This window comes from Micropterus dolomieu, linkage group LG21 (genome assembly GCF_021292245.1).
Source record: "Micropterus dolomieu isolate WLL.071019.BEF.003 ecotype Adirondacks linkage group LG21, ASM2129224v1, whole genome shotgun sequence".
Lineage (NCBI taxonomy): Eukaryota > Metazoa > Chordata > Actinopteri > Centrarchiformes > Centrarchidae > Micropterus > Micropterus dolomieu.
Genome location: NC_060170.1, coordinates 19,826,826 through 19,851,657, shown reverse-complemented (window position 1 = coordinate 19,851,657; position 24,832 = coordinate 19,826,826). Strand labels below are relative to the sequence as shown.

The window sequence follows — 24,832 nt, the reverse complement described above, 5'->3', positions numbered from 1 at the left end:
TATTTATTATACTAACACCGATGATATCCCATTAAAATGAGCACCTGTTTGAATGTAAATAGGGGTATGACTTCAAACAGTCCAGTGTTTCCCATTTTCCCAGCCTAATCTGTTCCGCCACAGTTTCTTTATGAAGCTAAAACATTGTCAAACTTTTCATTATAACATTAAATGTCATTGTTTTTCGCCATTGATTTGGCAAAGTATCTGTCAAATAAACCAAAAGTGAAAGGTTTTGATATGCCTTGATATGGCTTTGTTCCCTTATCAAATCGCAAAAGACTGCAATTTAATATTTAAAATGTAAGTATAACCAGTATTATATATATATATATATATATATATATATATATATATATATATATAGGGTCTCAAATCAACATCTCAAATTTGGCTTTGACGTACAACATAACATGTTCACATCTCAATAATTTCTTTTATTATTTTCAGTTTCACAGAAAACAACACTAAATGTGTCTGGGTATTTGTCTTTCTTACCATAAACTTATTGGCATTGAGGTTGCAGGGTTATCGAGTAGGTTAAACAAAGGGTGCACCCAGGTGGTTGGCAGGTAATATACAGACTGTGACAATTGTTTTTATGAAGAAATGCTTGCCTTTCTAGCTTTGAAAGTGTTTGAACCAATTTGTTTTTCTTAACTCTATATGCCTGGTTCGTCTAAGAACCCATATTTTTATGAGCTGGTTGTTACTTTCCTCCCTCTCTGCCTGCTATTTGGTTTGTCTATCTCTGACATTTGGACTTGGCATGATTTCACATTCCTTGTTACAAACATTGAGACACTTTGTGACACACATAAACAAACACCTGCCTCCGGGTGGCTGTCGACCTGCCCAAACTGAATCACAGTCTTTCAGGGGCAAGGATTTAGTTGGTGCCACACATTCCAACTAAGCTTACTCTTGTGTTATTGTGCTGGGAGCATTTCTTTTGCTTTTGATGTTTTGGACAATGAACGTCCTATTAACATGAGTTTCCTGCCTTGATGTCTACAACTAAAAGAGAAAAGTTGTTTTTCTGCTGTCATATACAGAAAACAACACAAAGACTTAAAATGTAAGTCAGCCATTACAAGCATAAAACTTTATCCGGGGAAGAGAAACATTAAAAAAGGGGAAATCATAAGGTAAAAAGTTCCTTTCGTGGTCATAACAAGTTGTGGCAGTTTAGAAAGTGTATTTTGAGGGAAGAACACACATACACACAATAAAAACGTAAGTGAAGTAAAATGGATTGGAACATAAAAACGTTAGCTTACAGTGATGCCTTAGGAAAAGGACATAAATACATAAACAGAGTCTCTCTTTCTCTGCACAGTTTTCTTGCCAGTATTATCAGGCAGAAGGCAATTTTTTTGTCGGATCACAGTGGATTGAGCCCAGTTGAGCCCAGAGGGAAAATGGAAGACATGGATCTATAGTAATTGGTACTTATCAAGATAACTTTTAAAATTACCCACACTGACTTATATTGTATGTTTTGTTTGCCTGTACCTGTTTGTGAGTTTGTTAACACAGTTTGTGTGTGTGCAGCCTTGGAATGAAACTAAGCCTGCTCTTCCAAGCCAGCAACGTCAGTGCAAACACAGGTGCACTGAGTTATCGTCATTACTGGCTGAGGAGCATGTGCTGATTCGAAATTACATATCCCCTTTTATTCAATTCAGAGTTGTCACATTCATAACAAACTGTTTTAAATCCACATCAAAATTCAGTTTTAATATGATTAAGACAAAATCGGTACTTGTTTAGTTTAATGGGTGATTCTTTCCAGTATTATCATGCACAGCTGCTTGTAATTCATTCATCCATTTATACTTACCCATTGTGGCTACTTTGATTAAATCGAGTGAACAAGATTGGGCTCTCTTGAAATACGTACAAAAAGGTCTTGATATGATACAGTGGCCATCGATCCCGCAGTATCGATCTGCCCATCCCTAACAACAACCCATTACAGTCCTGGAACAGATGCCAAGTTTACGAGGAAACCTTAAGTATATTAAAAGGATAGACACATCCTATAGATTGATACTATTTTCTGGATAAAAAAAAAAAAGCTGGGAGGCCAATTCCATCTTGCAAGGAGGTTTTTCAACCAAACCCGCTATGTTGTTAGATTGTTGGCAGTCCCACATTTTGTCTAAATAATAACAAATATGTACCCCCAAAAAAGAACACATTGCTTAGTGTGGTTTTACAAAGTGGCTGCACGGATAACATTTTAATCTAAAAAGAATTTGTAAGCATGATTATTCACTGCGTACACAGCGGCATGGATTTCATAGTCTCCTAAAACATTATTTGACTTTAAAATGGGCATCATCTGCACTTAGAATATCTAGGCTGCTTTGTATTTATTATGTTATTGATAAATTTGCATCCTAAACTGTGCACGTCTTGAAAGCACATTAACTTCCTTCTAGAAGCTGGCCTAGATTCTCCTCTTAATCGATCAGAAAACTGTCAGTATGTCAGGATGGGAGTCATAAACTTTTAAAGGTGATTAGAAGAGCTCAATTGATTGATTGGCCATTTCTGGAGTCCGTCCCAGCTCCACCTGCTATTAAAGTATTCCTCCTATTAGCAACTGAGTATCTTCACTCTGTCCCAAACCCTTTTTACTCTGTTCTGTGCTGCTCGAGGGTTGTGCTTGCTTTTCTGGTAAACTCTTCAAACACTGCAACCACCCAAAACTGGCAGCATTAATTACATGTGTATTTTTAGTGTGTGTAAGTGCCTGCGTTTGCATGTGTGCACTAGACATTTTGTGCTGCCAAATGACAAATCTCTCTCTTTTTCTCTTTGTGTGCTTACCCTCCCTCCAACGCAGCTACACACATGCATGCAGTGAAATAAATAAAAACATGCACGCCGATAAACATGCCAACACACTCAAACAGCACAGAGCCTGTCTCACAAACCCCTGTCTCTCTTAGCGAATGCCAGCTTGCCCAAATTGGATCACAGTGTCTTCGATGGGACTTGGTGTACAAGTATCAAAGAGATTGAAGGGCTGACAGCTAGCCAAATTAAAGCATTAAACCTTAGCATCTGTCTGGCTCCTGCACAGAGTGGGGCAGGAGGGGGTGTGGGGGTGGGGGGTGAGTAGGAGATAGATTATAGAGGAGAGATTTTAGGGAAGGGGGCCAGACAGGTGGTTGGGAGTGGGAAGAGGGAGAAACAGACAACAGTGGTAGCATGAGATAGAGAAGTCAGAAAAAAAAACACTGAGGAAACTAGCAAGTAGGAGTGGTAGAGAAAGGGAGGGAGGAGGAATAGAAGATCAGAGGTTGAGACAAAAGTCAGAAATGGACAGAGGGGTTAAAGCAGTGGGAACAACAAGTGTAAGTGTAGATCCAGTCTGGCATACAATCAGAACATCTGCTCACAACAATATGCAAATAACTGTAGTACACGCACACACCCACACACACACACACATACAGTATGTACGTGTACACACTCCCCATTTACTATTTTGAATATTACAAAGTAATTTGTTTTGATTTCTCAAGTGAAAAGTGCTTGAGGCAAGATCAAGAGTTTAAACCAGCCAACAAAATGTTGTGAATAATATGCAGTACATGTGCTAGTTTTCCATATGAAGCTACAAAAATAAAATAATAGTTTATGTTATGCATTTACAATTTACTTTTGCAGAAGTGAACAACCACGGAGAGAACTTTTGACACTTTAAACTTGACTAATATCCCAATAAAGTCAATTTCGAACAAAACGTCAGTAAAATCTAACTCCTGAAATCCACTAACTCCGGCTATGGTGCATTACGGCCGCGCCACGGTTCTGATCCGTCCATAGCCCAGCGTCAAAGTCCACTGGAAGCATTTCAGCAGCGGAGTGTGCAGCCTGAACCACATCATTGACTTGTTAATTTGTCTTTCAACTACCTTCTTCACAGCTTTCTGCTACCCGGTTTTGTTTCTGTAGTCTGCATGGCTGCATATCCCACAGGGAGCATTTCAGAATCAGAGTATTTTGCCTGCCTGATTTTGCTGACATTATTAGATTTTGTTGATTTGGTCATTAGTGTTTGCTTTTTGTGCTTCCACTATAATTAAGTAGGCTACATAATTAAATGATTTCTTTTTGTGTCTGTTTTATTTATTATATATTTTTTTACAAATGGTAGTCTCCACAGGGTTTTTTATTTTGAAAATTGACCGGATTCTTTATGCCATTCTGTGTCTGACGTCCTGCCTGGTTCGATCTGCTCTGTGCTGCTTGACGCGTCATTAGTCAAAAATAGACCTGCTACCTATTCTCTGTGGAGCGGAGCCGCTTCTGGGATGCGCTGCTGCTGCGTCTGGTGGACTCACAAGCATTGACTAGAATGACAGCGATTAGCTCCCGTGGCGCAGCTGTTATGTGGCGCAGGCGGATTCAGTGGACTTTAGGCATAAGGGCATTACCTACTTTTGTTTCCCAAAATGGATGGATGTGTCTTGCTTTTCCTACACATGTGATGTTTCCAGCAGTTTATTCGATATCCCAAAATTAAGAATGTTTGTGTTTGTCAGGATTGCCAAGGACAGACACAGGAGAACACCAGGGATTTAGTGTTTACATATGTATGTTTACGTTCATATACAGTAATGTGTATTTATATATCTGTGTATTTATGTTTGCAAAAGCACATAATGTTCCTTTGATTTTTATTTGAAAATTGCATTGACTTAAGCTACAGTGACATGTGTACAATCTGCTTAAAGAAGATTTTGATTTTAACAATTTAGGATGTCTCCTTAAAACTCCACAGTTGGTGCCGTCATTGTCTACCCCCCTCTCCCCAGCCCTCCATTACACATATGACACAAGTACACAGAAATACATGTTAGCAAACACACAGTCACATGCATGCATACATTTGTGAGAAAGCAGGATACATTTGCATCTGGCAGATTAACAGGTCAACCTAGGTGAAACGGCATTAGACCAGCAGAAGCTCAGCCAGATTTTCCCAGAATTCCCCTTTTCACTGTGAAACAGCTGGATGAGTTATTCTGGCTGTAATCCATTCTTGCATGAGTCTGTTTTATTTGTAATTCCATCCCTTTTCATTTATAAACTCTGTCAGTCATAAATATTTTCTAGGGTTCTAATTTTGTACATTACCACAAGACAAAAACTGTTATTGACTTTTTTTGTTCTTCTCAGTGCTGTTCATTTTGAAAGCTTAGACTTAAGTGTGTTGCCCTGTGCTTCTGATTGCCACGTCCTGGTTAATGACGCCTTAGAAAACTGTCAAATCTTCACTGCAATGTGCCTTCGATGAGCTTCGCAGCATAGCAGAAAGACAACAATATTTTGTTGTTTTTCACTTTCATTGGCAACATGAAAACAAATCGTAAACATGTAAAAAACAAAAAAAACCCAAAAAACCCCAAAAACCTTGATGCTCACTAATAATGCGATATGGACTGAGAGAAGATTAAAGAGGCAGTGATAATTCTTATAGCCAGTAATTATGCCAGTAATGAAGTAACAAGAAATGGAACACAGAGCATAATTAATTAAGGGATATGAAGGACAAGTGTTTTATGGTTATCACTCTAGATCAAACATTTGTGTTAATGACAGTACACTTTTCATAATGTTGGCATAAAGACATACAGTTACCAGTAATGCCATAGTTAAGAATATTATTACACAGTCAACGTGCCAGACCTCCCCGACTCTATGTATCTTTGATTATGTTTTGTGAATCAAATGCAACCAGACACCACAAGTGTCCCTATATTTAACGGAAGATTTCTACTTCAAAATCTGCTTCAAAGCACAGCTGTGGTTTTGAAATCACCTTCTCTCTGCATGATTTGTCTTAATTGTTCCACACTTTTGTCTTTCATCGTTGAGTTGCAATCACGTCTCACTCTCTCTCTACAATGTCACAGTGCTGTCGTTCTGTTTTTTAACTTGCCCACCTACACTCCTCAATTGTTTCGATATGTCATTTCTCACAATTGTTATTTCTCTCCTTCACTGAGGCCCAGCCTTCTGTGCTCACAAGTGACAGACTCACATGATTGCGTATGTGTGCATGTGATGTAGGTGAGGATGCCGTAAATAAGCTCATCGATCTAGTGGCACCCAACATTATGAGGCGATTAATACTGATGGAAGAAGAAACAACAGAAGCTTGACTTGTGATTTATAGCCATTCAACAATGAAAACACACACACACACACACACACATATCATATATGACAATGTGTGAAAAGAACAAATGCAACTGTGACACACAGACTACAAGCTCAGTATGCATCCAACTAATGGACCAGATCCAGATCAGTCACTGAGAAACCAGTCTAAACTATTGGTACCTGTTCACAATAAAAACCTTCCATGGAAAGAGAAAAGATTATGCCCCCCCAAACCACTAGATTATTTTAATTAGATGAGAAGGAGATCAAGGAAGTGATGAGCTTGTATTGTAATAGCAAACAGCAGTACTAGCAAATTAACAAAGGAAAAGGAAAAATTAACAAAAGGAGAAATCCTTTTACTTCATTTAAGGTAAATATATAAAGGTCTTAGCCACTATTTAAGATCTCACTTTTAACAAATATTAAATATTGTATTCCATTAGTTCCATGTTTTTGAAAACACATTTATATGTTATGAGGTTGTCCTTTTTTAAAACTTTAATTTGAATTTTACTTCATAAAGTGGGCATGGACCTAACCACTCAATGTTTTTGGTTTAAAACCTTTAAACAGCCAGGGAGGATGAAAAATATTTATATGAAACTATTTATAGCCACAATATTAGACAATGGCTATGTGCATGTGTGATTGGTTTTGTTAATTACTTTGTGTTGGTGGCATAGTCATAATAAATTAAGATAGAATAATTAATGTCCTTCTCATATTTTCCAAGGCAATTGTCTTTTTTTTTATTTTCTGGACAGCAATTCATCGCAACACTTAATGGGAAATAACAAGAAAAAGTTTTACAGTATGTAGACAATATATGAACATTCGCCAAAATCTGACTTAACTGCCAGTTGAATTCTGCCGCGGGGATGTTCCAGTAAGACAACATTTCCAATCAAAGTTTTAGCCTCAAAGTCAATTACTTTCCATCAGGGGGTCACACAAACAACCACTCAACAATGAGCCGCTCATTAAAGCAATCAGTGTTTTGGTAAACACATCAAATTCAAATTAATTTTTAAGAAATGAAGCACCAAAAAAATCATTTGTTATTTTCTGTCAATACACAGTATGGTCGATGTAGGCCTTTTTTCTCCGTTTCATTTTTAATGAGTCTTTGCTATCCTTATGATATGCAATTACAATTTCTGTCACTAATTTGCATGTGTGTGCCAGAGTATGTGTGCTTTTGTGTGTTTCTAGCTGTCTGGCTCTCAGTGGTGGTTCGTCTCTTGTACCATTTCCACCCAGCTGTTTGTGCCACTCAGCAGCACAGTGCTAAAAGCTGTTATTGTTATCATTGTGTTGAAGCTGTTTGCATCTCCTTTTGTTCTTCCAAGTTACTGTTATCTAAGGAGCAAGTATCAGTCACCTGAAAACCCGAACCTGTGAAAACAGTGGTGCTATTGAGTGGGGGAGTATTTGCACTTCAATAGAAGTTAATAACTCAAACTATTATTCAGTATCTGTTTCCATTACTGAGACATTGGCCCACCGCTTGACGCCAATTCATCCCCGCTATTAGTATCCTGTATTTGTGTAAGTGCTATCAACAGCTTCTTTTTTTCTTTTCTCCTGTTTTGGAATGTGTTCCTGAAGTATTGTTGTTACTTAATGGCACCCTAAGAGATAACATCCTCTGGTTTCAAGGAAAATGATTAGTTTTAATGGATGCCTTTGTGATAAACACTAGAGACAGTTGCTTATTAAGCCAGCAAAGTCGAAATATTGAAACCTTTCTGGAGAGTTTCTAGGTAACACTGGCATTATGGAGCTTTTTGTTTAGGAACCATTTAATGTCATGGTCACATCATCAGATAAGGAAAGCACAGTAACTGTCCTTCACTGTGCGAGTGTCAATGATTGCAGAGGTACCACCGCTAAGGACTGCACAACTCTGAGGTATGTTGCTATAGCTGACTATGTACTGTACTGTAGACATTGCTACTTGTAATGTATATCAAAACATATCTAATCAGTTATTAATGACAGATAAACACATATGTTTATTAAGCTAGGGGATATATTTGGCACCATCTGTCATTTTCTCTGTGTCTTTCTCACACAAACGCTCACTCAGAACAATTAACATTTTCCCCAAGCCACGCATAGTCAGTCAAGATGAACACACAGACACTGACCTACTGAGAGCCGCTAAATGCACATAAATATAAATTATATTATATTGTGAATATAAATAAATATCCAGAAGTACGTTTGTGAAAACTAATACATAATCCACTAATCGTTTTGCGTGCTTTTCATCCAGACACCCACTCTTTTGTTGTAGCAGGTTGAAACAATTTAACAAAGAAATACAATGTCTTTTAGATACGAGAATTTGCTCAGTAACACAAACACATTACTAGGCCACTATTTAAAGATGTCTCCGCCAAAATATCCATTATCTCAAACCATTAAAATTGACAGATATTATACAGAACATACACTGAAATGATTGTGTGCCTGCCATTTTCCTGCAGTGACAGTCTGACTTATACTGACATGCAAGCACCCAGACACGCATAAACACACACACACACACACATTTTAGTGAAACACCCCACTCATTTAACTCTGAAACTCAGGGTCACTTTTTATTGTGAGGGTGAATGACGTGTGCCATTGAACAATTCATTATTCGGTACACTTCCAGCAGACAGAAAAACACAGAGATGAAAGTGTGGGGAGAAAACAGACTAAGCTAAGGCCTTGACAGACTCGATATGTGCAAGCCTTTCAACAAGCCATCAGCTATCACTGTGATCATCATTGATTTACTTTGCGGTCATTAATGCCAAAGCTAATACTTTTATGAAAATCTACGGAAATTTATCAAACACAACCACATTCAAGGACCCAAAAACAAAAAGCGTGTCTGTTTGTGAATACTTTCATGCTGCGTGATTGACTATAAACACTTGCTCAGTCAATTATGGACCGACGGAGTGACAGCAGTGAGGCTTTACTGAGAACTTTGTACAGATTCTGCTGTCACTTTTCAATTTGAAACACATCAGTCCCTTGCTCCCCCTCTTCTCTCTAGGTCTTCACAGGGAGCTTGCCATCTGTCTTATGTCTTACACGCAGACTCACACAGTGCGTACAGCATATGAACCGAGAAACACAGACACCCACAAAAAAAAAAAAGATCTCGGGAAAAAGCAAACAGTGGTACAAATATTCACACAAATACACGCAATCACACACCCACGTGCATGCTCCTTTTCCTCCCTCTGAGCTAATTTATTCTTGTTACAGCAACATAGAAGTTATCAAGTGTGCTTGGGGGGCAGAGAAAGTAATGGCCTGGGTTTGGCTGTCGTGCCACTGAGTGTGTGTATATATAGTATTGGTATAGTATAGTGCAAATGCATTGTGGTGCACCAAAGAAGACCTGTGAACTGTTTCTCTTCTCTGAGGGGCTTCACAGTGAAAAACACACAGAAACACATTCATTCAAACATGGGCACACACATACACCCATGCAATCATATGGAAACTCATACGTAGACACATAAACCCACATATCTGCACAGCTTCGCCATGAACAGCACATTCATAGCAGCTGTCCATTAATGCTAATGATTTGTGTGCAAACTCTGGGAGGGTTGCAGTGCTTGCCTGCCTGCCAGAGTGGGGCCAAATCAGTTCAATTGAATATGCTTTCTTGGCATGAATGTCATATCAACAGCCTTGCAAGATTGTCTAAATACAATTGGAATGCATCAGAGAGAACATGAATATCGTTCTCTCTTTCTCTGTCTTCTGTATCTGTCATTACTCAGATGCTGCTGCGCTTTAATCTCTTCTTTTTCTCCCATGCTGTCTCTTTCACCGTCTCTGTTCTCCTCTCCCTCTTGCTCTGTCTCTTTGTATCTCCATTTGTGTGCATCTCTCCCTCTGCCCTAACCTTATATGTGTCAGGCAGTATTAATCGCTCTCTTTTTTTTCCTTCTATTTTTCTCTCACACACACACACACTCCTCTGTCAGTTTTCTTTCCTTCCCCTCCCCTCTCACCCTCCATCTGGCTCTTCCGTAAAATAAAAAGTTGAATGCAGCCTTTTGCTAGGTACAAGCACTTCAAAGCCCTTTCATTTTCCCTCTCTCTTTTCATCATGGGCAGGTTGAGTAGTGTTATAACCCCAAATAACCCGTTCCCCGTATGGCCCTTGTCTGATCTCTCATAGATGCCAATTGAGGAGGTTTTTATCACAGAGTGCCACAGAGAGCATATTGTAAATACAGCTTGAGTATACAGCATTACATTACTTCTGTACCAAGAAGGTTTGAGAGAGATGCCCAAAGTTGATACCCTAATAATCACCAAAAGAGAAACATCTTCCAGCTAAAGATCAATATGTCATTCTGACATCAAATGTTCCATATATTTCAATTCATTTTTTATTTAGACACAAAGCTACTTAAACATAGCTACATAGACACAGCTGATTTAGCTGATATTACACACCATAATTAAATGTAGTTATATTTAACCAGCTGGTCACAAGCTTTGGCCATGAAAAAACTTATATTAGAGGTTTATAAGGTATGATCGTGTACTTTTCCAACATTTAAATTAGGAAGAAATCAATATGAGATGTATTGTAGGCAGCAGTGTCAACACTGTTTAGTTAAAACTACATCCTTTAGATTAGCAACTATCAATTAGCCAATTATGGATTATCACATTTCATTTCTATGAAGGCAACAATTCATTAATTATGCGTTATTATAGCACTTTACATAATCTCCTCGCTTCCATCAAGTTAACTGGCTATGCTCGCTGGCTGGTAATGATGTCAGTTTCACTTAACTGTAAGCTTGCTACCCACACACTTATGTTCAGTTGTTCATTTGGGTATTGGCATACGAGGCTCCAGAGTCACAACAAGTACCCTGACCCTCATGTGCTCTCTCCCACACGCGTGCACATGTGCACACAGTACACAATCAAGGTCTAAGTTTGCTGCAGATTGGAGGCTGTACTCCCCAAAGGGTATACGGCTGGTTTGTGTTAAAATTTCACAATTTTTCCATTCCACTGTCAAACCAAGACTTGCAACAACAGTGTTACACATGACTTGTATCCAATTTGAGAGAAGGGCCACTTCACAGCTTTGTGATGGCCAACTTTAATTGAGAGTTTTATTGTCATCCACCCACATCTCAGAAATCACTCAAAACCAAAGGATAACAGCACAGTACATCACTGTTACACTTATTGTGGATGAGATAATTTGTTACCTTACCAGTGAATGAGGCAAGCTCAACTGTGGGAAGATAATGCTTGGATTTATTTCATGTGAATATATAACGGATGTTAAGTGCTTGATAATTTGCATCTAAAAGGCAGACACGTCATTTTCATTGTTGTGTTCCCTCTTAAACCCTGGTGGAAAATGTACAACATAACCGATAAGTTTATTGACTGGCTGTAGATTAAAAAAAAATGTGTTCAATACATTATATACTTTCACTGTTACATCCTTTTAGACAACTATTCACAAATTTTAAATTCCTCTTTCAGTATTGCATTGGTAAACTACTCCTTTTAAACATATCCTTTTTTTCTCTCATGCTTTTATGCAGTGCATGAAAAAGAATATCAAAGTGTACATTGATATTGAAAGGCAAGAGAACCTTGCTGGAGGTGAAGGTAACAGCCTCTTGTCTTGGTATTTCGCCATTTAAGATGAATCTCATAAAACAACACCATGCCATGATGTGTCATTTCTTTTAACCTTTAATCTCATTAAAGACAAAACAAAAACCCAAGAAGAAGTATAATCTGGTGTATTCTATGATTAGAATTACGGCTTGTTGGAGGTTTATTAACTATATGTGGAAAGGCCTTTGTGCACACATTATACATGCATTTTTCCATTTAGCAGTCTCTCAAGCAGCTCGGGAATAGCTAGGGGTGATTATTTTGCCAACAATAAGGTAGGTAGGTAGGTTTATTGTCATAATATAACAAGTTATAGACTGAAATTGTGTTTTGTAACTCCCTTCTGCTACATAGCAGACAATATGCATTAATAAAGAATCAATTATAAAAAATGGTAGAAATAAACCATAATCAATGGAGCAGTGCTGTGGATGAATTAGAGTTTAAAAGTCTGATAGCTTGGGGCAAAAAGCTGCTCTGCAGTCTGGTGGTGCAGCAACAGAAACTTCTGTATCTCTTCCCAGAAGGCAGCAGGGTGAACAGGCTGTGGCTGGGGTGGGAACTGTCCTTTAGTATCCTTTGGACTCTGTGTAGGCACCTCACCTCACCGATATAACTGATGCTCGGGAGATGGGTACCATCTCATACAATAAGTAGAGTGACAAGAGGAAAGAGTGAAAGGCAAGATACTCCTGAAAACAGTTTTCAACTTGTTGGGGAACATGACAACTGGCTGCTGTTTTGAAAGAGTTTGGAAGGCCACTACACCATTAAAGAGCCAGGAGAGAGAATAGTTGATACCGTGCAGAGAGCTGACCAGCCCAGCACAAGGAAAGGAGAGCAAAGAGGTCTGTAGTGGCAGAACACAAGACACTGGCTGGCATGTATTTCTGGATAGTTGACTGGAGGGAAGGGGCTATAGACAGACTTGTGTGCCAGCAACAGGATTTGGAGTTTGATGCAAGCAGCCATGGGCAGCTGGATGCATACATTAGCTCTGTCTGCATGTGTACATCCTATCCCAACTAACTCCACTAATTTCTTATGAACGCCAGAGAGCTGTCTTCAGCAACAACAAATGAACCTGCTGCAGCAACACATGCTGTGGATAGAATACCTTATATGTGTGTGTGTGTGTGTGTGTGTGTGTGTGTATATATGTGTATGCGTTTGTCATGTACATTAAATCATGTACATGATTTAATTTATCCATATCAGGGGTTTGGATAATGAAGAAGAATATTTGTCATGCCAATCCTACAGACTTTTAGGAGTAAGGGAACTTAATGAAAAATAAGCTCAGAGCAAAATCATTTGGCACTAGTATGTGTCTAATGTAATCATGAGAGACTCAAAGGTGGGTTCTGCCTAAAGCAATTAAAACTGTTGTGTAAGACAAACAAAACATCAATTAGCTGTTGGCTCAATTTTCAATATATGCATGAAACATACAGCTTGTTGTTTATTCTCATTAAGATGAATTAAACTGTGGTCTCTTCTTCTTCTATCTCAATGAAAAAAAAACTTAAATTATTCAATTAATTAATTTTGGCTAATCACTCTGACCTTCCATTACATGCATGTCAACTGCTCTCCATTGTTTCTTACTCTGTTCCCACCTCTGTCAGTGAGGAGGCAGGCACTTTCTTTCTCACTAAAGTAACTGTGATAGAGTCATGTATAATTATGGAGTTCCCCACAGTCTCTCCATAATTCATCCATCTCTCGTTCCCTCCCTCCTTTCATTGCCTTCACCCTCTCCCTGTCCTGCCAGCAGTTTTGCATTTGTCTGCATATGTCTCTACAGGCTTTTATACCTTTCTTCATTTTCCTGCAATACATTGATTAAAAAATCTCTCTGTCCCTCTTCCCGGTCTTAATTTCTACTTTCCCTCTGAAATCCCTAGCTATAGACCAAAACCTCCCTTTTCTTCCTCAACCCATCTTATTCCTCACCATTTCTTACTCAATCCATCCGTCTCTTCTAAATATCTGTATACAGCTGCAGCTAATTAAATTGTTTCATCACTCGACATGCTGCTGTCTCAGGCTCAGGAAAATGCACCATAGCAGTGGGGAATATCTTTTACTGGTAAATGCCATAAACACTTCTAAATATGACTAACACGTTAGATCAACATCACCAGTTTTCTGTGTTTTGTATGTGGAATACCACACTGACATACATTCACCCACTCAGAAATCAGCAAATGTTGTTTCCCATGAGTAATACAGCCCTCCATTTGGTCAATCATTTACAAGTAAACAGACATGCCCCAGCCACCCACTTCAGACCGATCACTGCAGTATTTACAAGGACAGATTGGAGTGATTGAGGTGAACACCCCCAAATTTTTTTCAAAATCTGATCAGATTCATGTGCGTTTGAGAGATTAATAGCACAATGATTATCCGTAATCGCATCCACAATTTCATTATGGAGGACAATCAGCCAGACTGTGTGAGTAAAGCCAACAGTTGGGAACCAGTTCATTTTTACCCATCACATTCCTTTATTTGAAAATTCAAACAATCAGCTCACTGCCACATTTTTGTTTTGAAATAACAGTCAATATCACACTTTCTGATAATAACGTGTATGTACAGGCATGAAAGCACATTGAAAAACAGAACTACATGCACCCCACACGCGCGCACACACACACACCTGTGTACAATTGACTATTGAGAAGTAGGAAAATATGACATCTGCCGTGTCACAGGCTAAGAAAAGCAGACAGACACCGAACCATTAGCAGTGAACAACAACTAATCCATTTTCTTAATATGATTAAAGCATAGACAAATGTGTCATTACTCCAGCTGGAAAAAGAGAGTATAAAAAAAAGAGAGAGAGAGAGAGAGACAGGGGTAGGCAGCAGTCAGTTTGTATATGCCCCCAGAATAACGTGCTGAATGTGTGTGATTGTGTCTCTTTTTTTGGAAAATGGCTTCCAGTGGTTCAAATTTGAATCTGTTACAAGGGCGGAAATCCCATTAAAGCTGGAGAAAGGAAATGAAAATAGAAGTGTGAGTGTAGAGAAAAGAGGGAGGAGAGAAAGAGAAGGGTGTAGACCTGTTCTGGTGAAGTAATAGCAGTAAAAGCCCCAGGGCTGTAAACAAAAGAGCTGGGGATTTTCCCAGGGGACACATTAATTTCCTTGACTTTACAACAGATAGAGTGTGGACACAAAGATATATACAGCGTCAGGTCTCATTGAATGCATTGAAGGTGGGTGTAGAGAGGAATAGCCGAAGGAAACACAGAAACACGAATTGAGAGAGGGGATGAACTGTTGCACTTTGAGCCAGAGAGATGCAAGGCCTTTCACACCAAGTCAGGTCAAAGGTCACTTTATTTCTTCTTTGTGTGTGATAAAAATCTGTACGATCCATAAAAAAAAAAAAATAAATCTTAATTCATTTCATAGCTGCTGTTAACATGAGCCAAGTATCGCAGTTAAAAAATGAGAGAAAACACATGGCAGAAAACTGCTGACTACCTGGAGAATGTGGATGGCGGCTGTGTACAGTATGTAATCAGCCTCAGGAGAAAAAGAGGGTTTTATGATACTAAAGGTGGCCAGGCAGCAGGAGAGAAAATTAAATACAATTTCATGAAGGCTGTGGAGCACACGAGGAGGTTATCTTTTTAACTGTGTCTTTTATTCTCCTGTAGATCTTTTCTTAGAAAATTCACATCAGACTTTGTGCAGGGAAATACTGGGAAGCAAAAGAGATAGGAAGAAATAGAATTGGAAAAGAGCAGGGATATTGATTTCCTGAACTCGACTAGTGTTGAAGTTGCATATAAAGTGGTTCTTGCCAATCAAACATTATCACATGCACGTTGATAAAGTACTTGTACAGTACTGGTCAGGGCCGTGTTGAAGCCCCTTCACCACATGCCTAATCCTAAAAACACCACCGCAGGGTTTGGGGGTCATCACTCCAAAATCCTCAAGAATTGTTTAAAATGTTCAGCAACCAAACTAATTTTTAGCATTATAGATGAACAGCCAAGTTAATAATCATGGTCAATAATGAAGTGTGATCAGCCTCCACATAGCATTGTTAACCTCCACATCATAGTGTCAATTAGAAGACCAAACCTATCCTGGTATCTGGGAATGTCCCCCCCCAAAAAATGTGTGTCAACGCAGATATTGTTTTCTTGCATTGTAGTAAATTTATGGGGTAATCTTTCAAATGCAAGAGCACTGGTTTAGTTGAAACAGTGGAGGGGACACAAATGAAGATGATGGTCTCGGGGTCCTCCCTCATAAAATTTTAAGCATTAAAGACTTAATTTCCTGCCTTCTGGTGAAAATGTCTGCATCAATTTATGCTGGAAATGTCTTTATCTATATAAAGGGAAAGACAATTCAGGCTGCAATATTCAAAATATAAATAATTAATAGAATATAATGCAGTAAGGCTTTCAGGCATTCTGCAGCTATTATTAAATATGTTTTCTCCTGTGGATCAACTTTTCTGATTTAATAAAATCCCTGCTGAGTCACTACACATGCTTAGTCTTCCCTCATCTTTTGAGTCTCTTTTTGGGGAAGTAACCTCTTTGAACCTCTTTGACATGGCACCGTGTCACCTCAATGATAAATTAATTAATTTTAATTTAGTTATAAACTAAAATGTTCTGCACATTCAGAATCTCTCCCACATGTTCTCTGATATGTCCAGAAAATTTGCAATATTATGAGACTAACACCGATTGGGACTGCATGCTGCATGCGAAACCGAAACCAACAGAAAATACTTGTGGTCAGGCAGAAATCTCACCCCAATCCACATGTTAACTTCAGCAACTCCAATCAAGTGCAGCTCAACAAAGCAAGGTTGTACCTCAGTTTTAGATGTTTATATTGCAACCAGTTACGTTACTCATCACAACTGTCTGGACTCTCAGCGCTAGTTGCACTTGATTACTATTACGGTAGGTGTCGCGTCAGCTAGGCTGAGCTGATTCAAAAACCTTCGCTAGCGGCGCCCCTATGTCGCCGATGCCACGGGCCGGCCCTGGTACTGGTTTTCTTCACAGTACATTACAGGAATTTATGTTGATATTTCAGTTTCAGCAGGTGATGCTCTTCTTACATATCTGCTTTTCAAAACTTTGAAATATACATGTTGTATAGATAATTGCTGTGGTTTAATGCTTGTAGACTAGACAGCGTGTCCTCATACCTAAATGACAGAATTATGTTGTTAGATGATGAAAGGGGGAGTGCAGAATATTAAGAGTGAATGAAGTAGGCACTAGAGGTAAAAGTGCACACGGTGCAGTTTAATTAGATTTAACAAACAATTGAGTTGATGGATGGATGAATAGATGGATGGAGGAAAGGAGAAAAATGAACTTGCCCTGAATGATCTACTGTACATGCGCCAATCTCAGATAATGGAGTAACGGATTTAGTTTGGATGGGTGGCAAAAGGGGAAGGGAGGAGAGATTAGTGAGTGGTGGAGAAGAGACAGGAGGATGAGAGCAGGGTGTGGAGAGGAGGCTTTTGCATGTTGTGCTCAACAACACTGGGAGCTAAAAACCAGGGAAGCTATACTGTTGACTCATGTTGATTCAAGTGGTGAAGAGAAGGAAGACAACAGAGGAGTTAGAAAGATGAATGGTGTAAAAGAAGGGGTTATTTAATAAATAAAGGAAGAGAGGAAGGCAAGTAGGAATAGTAATAGGAATGAAAATATAAAGGAACGAGAGAAAAAAGAGACAGTGAAAGAGAAAGATGGGGATTGGAAAGAAGGGAGAAGGGGCATTCATCTGGCGAGTGTGATAACAGTGAGTGCAGTAACTGGATAAATATAGTGGTAGAGGGTGCTGAATTGAGGGGCAGTTGAAGGGAACGAGGAGAGGAGGCACAGAAAGAGTTACAGAGAAGACAAAAAAAAATGATGGCTGGATGAAAGAGAGGATGTATACATCTCCAGGGCACAAAGACTAAAGCTAGCTAGGAATAGATGATGTTAAATGTGACAAGATGAAGGGACCAAAGGGGATCCATTAAATGTTAATGGGAACTGGGGAGGAGGTGGGGAGTAGTACTGGGGGGCAGGAATAAGAACAGATTGTGTTTGCGAGAAATCATTGGTCTGGTATTTTCTGCAACAGAAAGTGCCAGGAGTCAGAGAATTTACAGTGAAAAATTTAGAGAGAAACAAAGTCGAAAAGGGCATGTTATCTTTTGCTCATTCTACATCCCTGACCACATTAATTCAAGTGCTAATTCCCTGAAGGAGTGTATATCAGCAAACCAACAGTCCACACAGACACACATGGTGGCATATACAAGGCAGAGCATACTTTCCGCCCGCCAGCGGCGTGAGTAAGCACCTCTCCCTGCCACTCAGTGCTTAGCCGTGTATGGCACAATCCATGGCAGCAGTTTGGAGCTGTGGATCTGGAACAATACATGAAACAATACACAGACACAAGTAGGTCACACACACACACACACACACACACATACACACACACACACACACAGTTCCAGACATGAAGATATACTCTTGGCTATGACAGTGTTGTGGGCACTGACTAGGGCTCTCGCTCTCTTTGTCAGTGAATTTCTGATGAAACCAAACACTTGATTATGATTACATACAGTCAGTCTTTTCATTCAGCTTATTGCTTCAAATAATGGAATACTTCTCTCATGTTGAAAACATTTTGAGTTGTTCCTGATAACTGATATAAATGAAAAATAGCCCTTATAGGTATTCCCTTGCTATGTAACGAAGGTTACAAAGCGTTACTATGTTGTTTTTACCAGTATTGATTTAAGTTTTGTGCATATCTATGTCAATTTGTACTTGATTTTAAACTGTTTTTCATTTCGGATTTGGCTAGTATCAGCAATTCTATTTTAAACTGTGTTACCAGTGTTGTCTAAATCTCTTAAAGCGTCTTACTTATTCAATTGGTGCTCTACAGCTACAGGCACTTTTTTATTGGATTTCCTTGCTTCCTGTCCTCTCTCTTTTCCTCACCTTTCCGTCCTCAGTCATTGGGCCACAGAAACTGGAGGACTGGGTATCAGTGTGATAAAGTGTGTGAGACACAGATAGAGAGAAGAATCGGTCACACCTGGGTGCAGGCAAAGTGCTTGCAGTCCATTTCTTCTGACAGACTGACACGCTGGAGAGAGAGCTCAATAACATGCTCTGTTGCGGTCACAAACACATGTACAATACACACTGACATACGGGACATTACAAGTCCATATGTAAACAAGCCGAGGGCAGGGTGGCGGTTCGGCATACTTTGAAAACATGAAAAATCATAACATACAATTGATTTATCTATTTTTACAAGTCGTTGAGTCGTTCCCATTAGATGTTTTGGGTCTTGCAGGATCAACTAAGTGTTTCATGAAGAAAATAAACATGCACAAAGTCTGATAAAGAGATGGATTACCATACACACTTGATGATGACCTCCCAGCAAATAAATGAATAAATAAAACACAGAGCACATAAATTAACAAAGTATGAGATGAGTCCTACAGTAATCTCTGAGTCTGAACTCTTGGATGTGTACAGTGTCTCTCTGTATGACTGATATCCCTCAAATAAACACCTCTCCATGGCTACTTGACAGGTTTTAGCTGCTTTAGCGAGATTGATCCCAGAATGGTATGTCATGAGTCAGTATACAGCTCATGTACAGAAGGGGTTCAGATGTGTGAGTGTACTTGTGTGTGGGTTGGCGATGATGGTGGTGGTGTGTGAGTACGGTTTAGTAGGCGGTTATGGTTCAGGATGATGGGTGAAAAATCCAAATGGCTACATTTTGTATTTGTTTGCACTCCTACACACCAATCTTTCTGTAGTCCAAATCTGTTTTTGTGCTCCAAGAGCAGTCACTGTACACATGGGCTATTCTTTAGTGTTGCACAAGGTATAAGGAAACAATACCTATCTATACAGCTTAACACTGAACTCAAACTAAGTCGCTCAGGCAGGATTTTTTCAAGTGATTTAGTTTTTAACCTTTTATAATATAAGCAAAGTGTAATTCTTTTAGGTACTGTCAAACTCTTCAGAAAGACTATAGACATATTTTGCTGCACCAGCACCTCTAGCTCATTTGCACTCTCCTTTAACTGTTGCCTACTTCAGAGTGGTGCAACATTGGGCTGGGCTAACACAACGGGCCCTTTAAGTCATTAGCAAAGAGCATTAATGAGCCTAGTGCTTAGAAGCCCCCTGCAGACTTAGTGTGTGATGTAGAGGGATGAGGGCACTAATTTTCCAAAGTGCCCTAATAAGTAGAGGATTAGCAAAGCCTTCCATTTGCCAAAGCCTAGATGATGCTAAGCTAATACGCTATAGCTAGACTAGAGCAAGGCAGCTAAAGCATTAGTTAGCATGACTGCTGTAATAGGCATGTTGAATCTGGGTAATGTAGGTTATGGTACATGACTGGCTTATTCTGCTCAAATATTCAGAGAAATGCAGACTCATATACACAGATATGGAATGCATTCACACTTAATGTACGCATAAATAAATACACAGGTGTACCTTCCCACACACACCCACAGGCATATGTATTGTCAAACAGTAAGGGGAAAGTAGATGGAAGATGAATCCTGGGCTCATTGGTTTTAAGAATAATGGCCATGACTAAGCAGTATGCTGAGACTTAGTGAAGTTTAATAATGTATTGTTACACTTTAATTCCTTAAAATGTGGACTTGCACAATGGGCAGTGAGACTGAAACTGCTTTAGCTTCTACTAATTAATCATCTACATCAATGCATGAGGAAATGGTTGCGTGAAATAACCCTTGAGCTATTGCTAAAAAGGAAAATCGTTTCTAACAATATATTTCTAATTAATTGCAGAATGAGTTTTGTGTTCATATATTTATAGCCATTGCCTTAAAATCAGAATTATATCACTGAACTGCTTATGCCTTGAGTGACGACTGTAATATACTTTTTAAACCGTGACTTTTTTGAGTGGACTAGCTCCTGAATGTCTTGGATCTTGTGCATTAAACTTTTTTGGTTTACAAATGTAGACTGTTCAAAGTCAATGTCACACAAATTTAGTTTTAGGGTGACTTGTACATCTCCCGAAGTAATGCATTCCATGTGAAATCAGTAATGCCTCAACAATGTAATGAAACAACAAAAGCCATGTTGTACATCATTAATGTCCAGACAAACACACACGCTTGAATTTGTCACGCTCTGAGAATTCGTCCTTACAAACCACTTCGAAATCCAACTCATTACGTCGTTTTTGTGCAAACCAGTTGACACAGGAGACACTGCCATATTGAATAGCTCCCATGTTCTTTCTTTCTCACACACACACACACACACACACTCACACACTCACACACACACACACATGTAATGCTTTATTCCGCTTTTCTCAGCACTATGGATCTGTCTCCTAAAGCTTTGCTATCTTGGAAACGTTCTTTCTTTTCTCTTTCTTTCTCTGGCTTTATTTTTGCAGTGTCAACAGCTTTATCCGCCTGGCATTACACGGGCTGACTGTGTGTGTTGTAGATTGTGGCTTCTTGCTATTGGACTGTTTTAAAACTTTTTTTTCCCCACAGCTTTTTGTTTTACACAGTTACTCTGTGGCAAGGTTTTAGTCAGCTAGAGGTGAAATAAACACATTCTGCTCAGCACACAGTGAAGGACGCAGTGTGGAGCAGCATGGGAGCAGCATGGGAGCAGAACTGAGGGATGAAATAAGGATAAGGATGGATCACAGATGTAAAAAGGGGGCACGGACGTAAGGGCAACTTGTGGGTGGCCATGTGGGTAAAAGTAATGGAAGAGCAGACTGTGGGAGGTAAATAAGTGTGCAAAACATGAAGTAATAAAGAGGTGATGAATCGAAAGACGTCTGGAGTGAGGGAAGGAAGAATAGGTGGCTGTTTGTGTTGCCATGAGGGTAAACAAGAGATGAGGGAGACAACGGCTGGTGAGTAAAGATGGTGAAAAAGATTGGTGGGTGAAATGGAAAAGGTGCTGAAGAGAGGGATGCTAGAAAGGAGGTGGAAAAGGAAGGCAGATGACTCCAAATTGAGGACAATGTACAACATCCAGTGGTGCTGTAAGGCAACTAAAATGAAAATCACTGCAAGACTGCAACTTTGAAATGATTGGGGCTGAAAGGTAAGCACTCAGAGGGGCTGTTTTCGACAAGAAGGGAGATAACAGGAGAGTGGGTTGAGAGGGTAGGAGGTAGAGGTGTTTTTGACAGCACTAAAGGTCTAGGAAGGATGAAAAGTGGAAAGGAGGAAAAAGAGGTGAAATAAGCACAGATAGTGATTCAGAGCTGAGGAGCATTTAAGCAGTAGAGCACAAACAACTGGGGGATTGTTGATAGTCTATCTAGTAAGAAGGGCATCTTTTACAACATGGTTTTATTGAACAATTTTGAATACACTTTTCATAGAAGCATATTTTAAAAGTTTTCTATACCACACTGTTTTATATTGTATTATTGTTCATGAGATAGCCTGCAGGTCAATCAATAATGTTGACATTGACACAACTCTGCCACACTCCAGGCTGAAGGCTTGACTTAACTTTGATCCATCAGCTTTAATAGTGTTCGCTGTCACCAGATGGTTGCTTTCGTCAGTTTGAGAAAATTGGAAATGGGGGTTACAGGGTGGATGGAAACAGGTAAAAGCATCTGTCATTGTGCTCTGACTCTAATTCAGTGATATTAAATAACAAAAAATGCAGAGCATGCTCTGCACCAAGTGTTTTGGGGGATGCAGTAATCCTGTATCATATAATACAAGTCTATATGTTTGTCTGTCAATACATATATTATTTAGCACCCAACATGTTCCTACTCTGACTAATGTAACAGCTTTGGTCCTAAAAAATAACTTTGCAGTGCATGTGGAAATGAGCAGACACATCTCACTAAAATGTTCCTGTCTCTTTTAGTCTGTGCTGCAGTGTGGTGACCCATAGAATAAGAATTATTTGCCTTAGTGCGCTCTTACCACAAGTAATTATTATGATCAAAACTTACTATTGCCCATAGCAGTTTTACTACTGGTGATTCTTGGCATAAAATGAGGAAAAGAATAACATGTCCCCCTTTTGTTTTTCTCTTCCCTTCTTTCTCTGCTGCCTCGCTCCCCTCCATCCAGCCTGCGAGCTCATGAACCGTGGTATCCTGGCTTTGGTCAGTTCAATCGGCTGCATGTCAGCGGGCAGCCTTCAGACTCTGGCCGATGCCATGCACATCCCCCACCTCTTCATCCAGCGCTCCCCAGCGGGAACACCCCGCTCTGCTTGCCCACCAACCAGTCGCATCCCTGGAACAGATGACTACACCCTAATGGTCCGCCCACCTGTCTATCTCAATGAGGTCATCATGCAAGTGGTGTCTGAGTACAGCTGGCAGAAGTTCATCCTCTTCTATGATTCAGATTTTGGTAAGGAAATAATCAGCTATACAATCATTGATTCAAGAGACCGATCGATCTCTGGTGTCAATGAGTATCTATCTATCTATCTATTCTATTCTATTTTATTTATATAGCGCCAAATCACAACAACAGTTATCTCTGAGCGCCTTTCATAAAAGAGCAGTGGCCTGTACTACAGAGGGAGTTCAACCTACTCAGTTAACTCGGGGTTATCAGACAAACTCAGGGTTGACAAACTCTGACTGCCTACTCGGGAGTTAAACAATACTATAACGGTGGATAAGATGTTGGTTAGTTGAGTCGGTGTTAACTTAATTGGAGCGCGTTCGCATAAAAGGGGTGTGTTCGGCCGTGCAGGCAGAGTTTTTTTGCAACGGCGCATGCTCCATATTTCTCCAGTAGAATGCACATTGGTAGTGTTAGGAAATTATGAATGTAAAGACAAGTTAACGGCTAAATCTAATATCGTGACGGACGACAAAGCCAGGGAGGCTTGTTGGCATCGCATTGAGTAAATTTGTAGCCTAATTATCTTCACAGTGTTGCTAATGTAGTTCAAATCTCTATTATGCATTTTATGGACTCTTATTGTAATGTGTAATATGATTAAGATGTAAAGGTACAACTGAACATAAGGTCCATTGTAATAGAAAAAAAAGGAGCCAGCGGAGAGGGGTAATAATCCGAGAGAAAATTTTATTTCCAAGATTAATGACATTTATGAGAGAAACTTCACTTTGCAAGGCTGCAACATCACACACATGTCTGCCATGTAGTATGCATGCACTGGAAAGTTATATTAAACTTTGCAATCGAATTTAGTAGTGAGGAAATACTCCTGAGTTTAGCCCACAATCACTATCATGCACATTAGAGACTTTGCCTTGGACTGGGCGTATTCAGAAGAAAACACCAGAGTGATTCTCAATTTTTATGACATTAATTTCAGGGAACTTCCAATATTTCTTCTTGTAAATTTCACACTTTCATCTAGAATTTCTTTTCTCGGTTATTAACCCCCACCCTGGCTCCCTATTTTTGGACACGTAAAATAGTCTATCTAAATATGTGAAAACACTTAGGAGAATTCAATTATAGACTACAGATAGGCTACATATAAGAAACAATAATAATAATAATAATAATAATAATAATCTTTATTTATAGAGCACTTTTCAAAAACAAGTTACAAAGTGCTTTAACAAGTGTAAAGACAATAATACCCAAAAGACAATAATACAAAAACAATACAAGATAAAAACATGAAAACATTGAAAAGACTAAAATACACGTTTAAGATAAATATAAAATTAGTAAAATAGAATAAAATAAAAGGGATAAAATAAAGTCAAATAAGATCGGGAAAGGCTCTCCTATAAAAGTATGTTTTAAGAAGGGACTTAAAAGAGTTCACTGACTCAGCTGACCTGATTTCCTCGGGCAGGCTGTTCCAGAGCCTCGGGGCCCTGACAGCAAACGCTCTGTCCCCTTTAGTTTTCAGTCG

The 24,832-nt window shown here is 39.3% G+C and overlaps 1 protein-coding gene across 1 annotated transcript in view; it reads left to right on the top strand.

Moving 5' to 3' along the window:
• Positions 1-24,832, top strand: part of grid2 (glutamate receptor, ionotropic, delta 2) — a 460,903-nt gene that overhangs the window by 195,080 nt on the left and 240,991 nt on the right. The window contains exon 3 of the mRNA XM_046034186.1: positions 23,047-23,334. Coding sequence (XP_045890142.1) covers positions 23,047-23,334 — 288 coding nt within the window. The remainder of the gene's footprint in view (positions 1-23,046; positions 23,335-24,832) is intronic.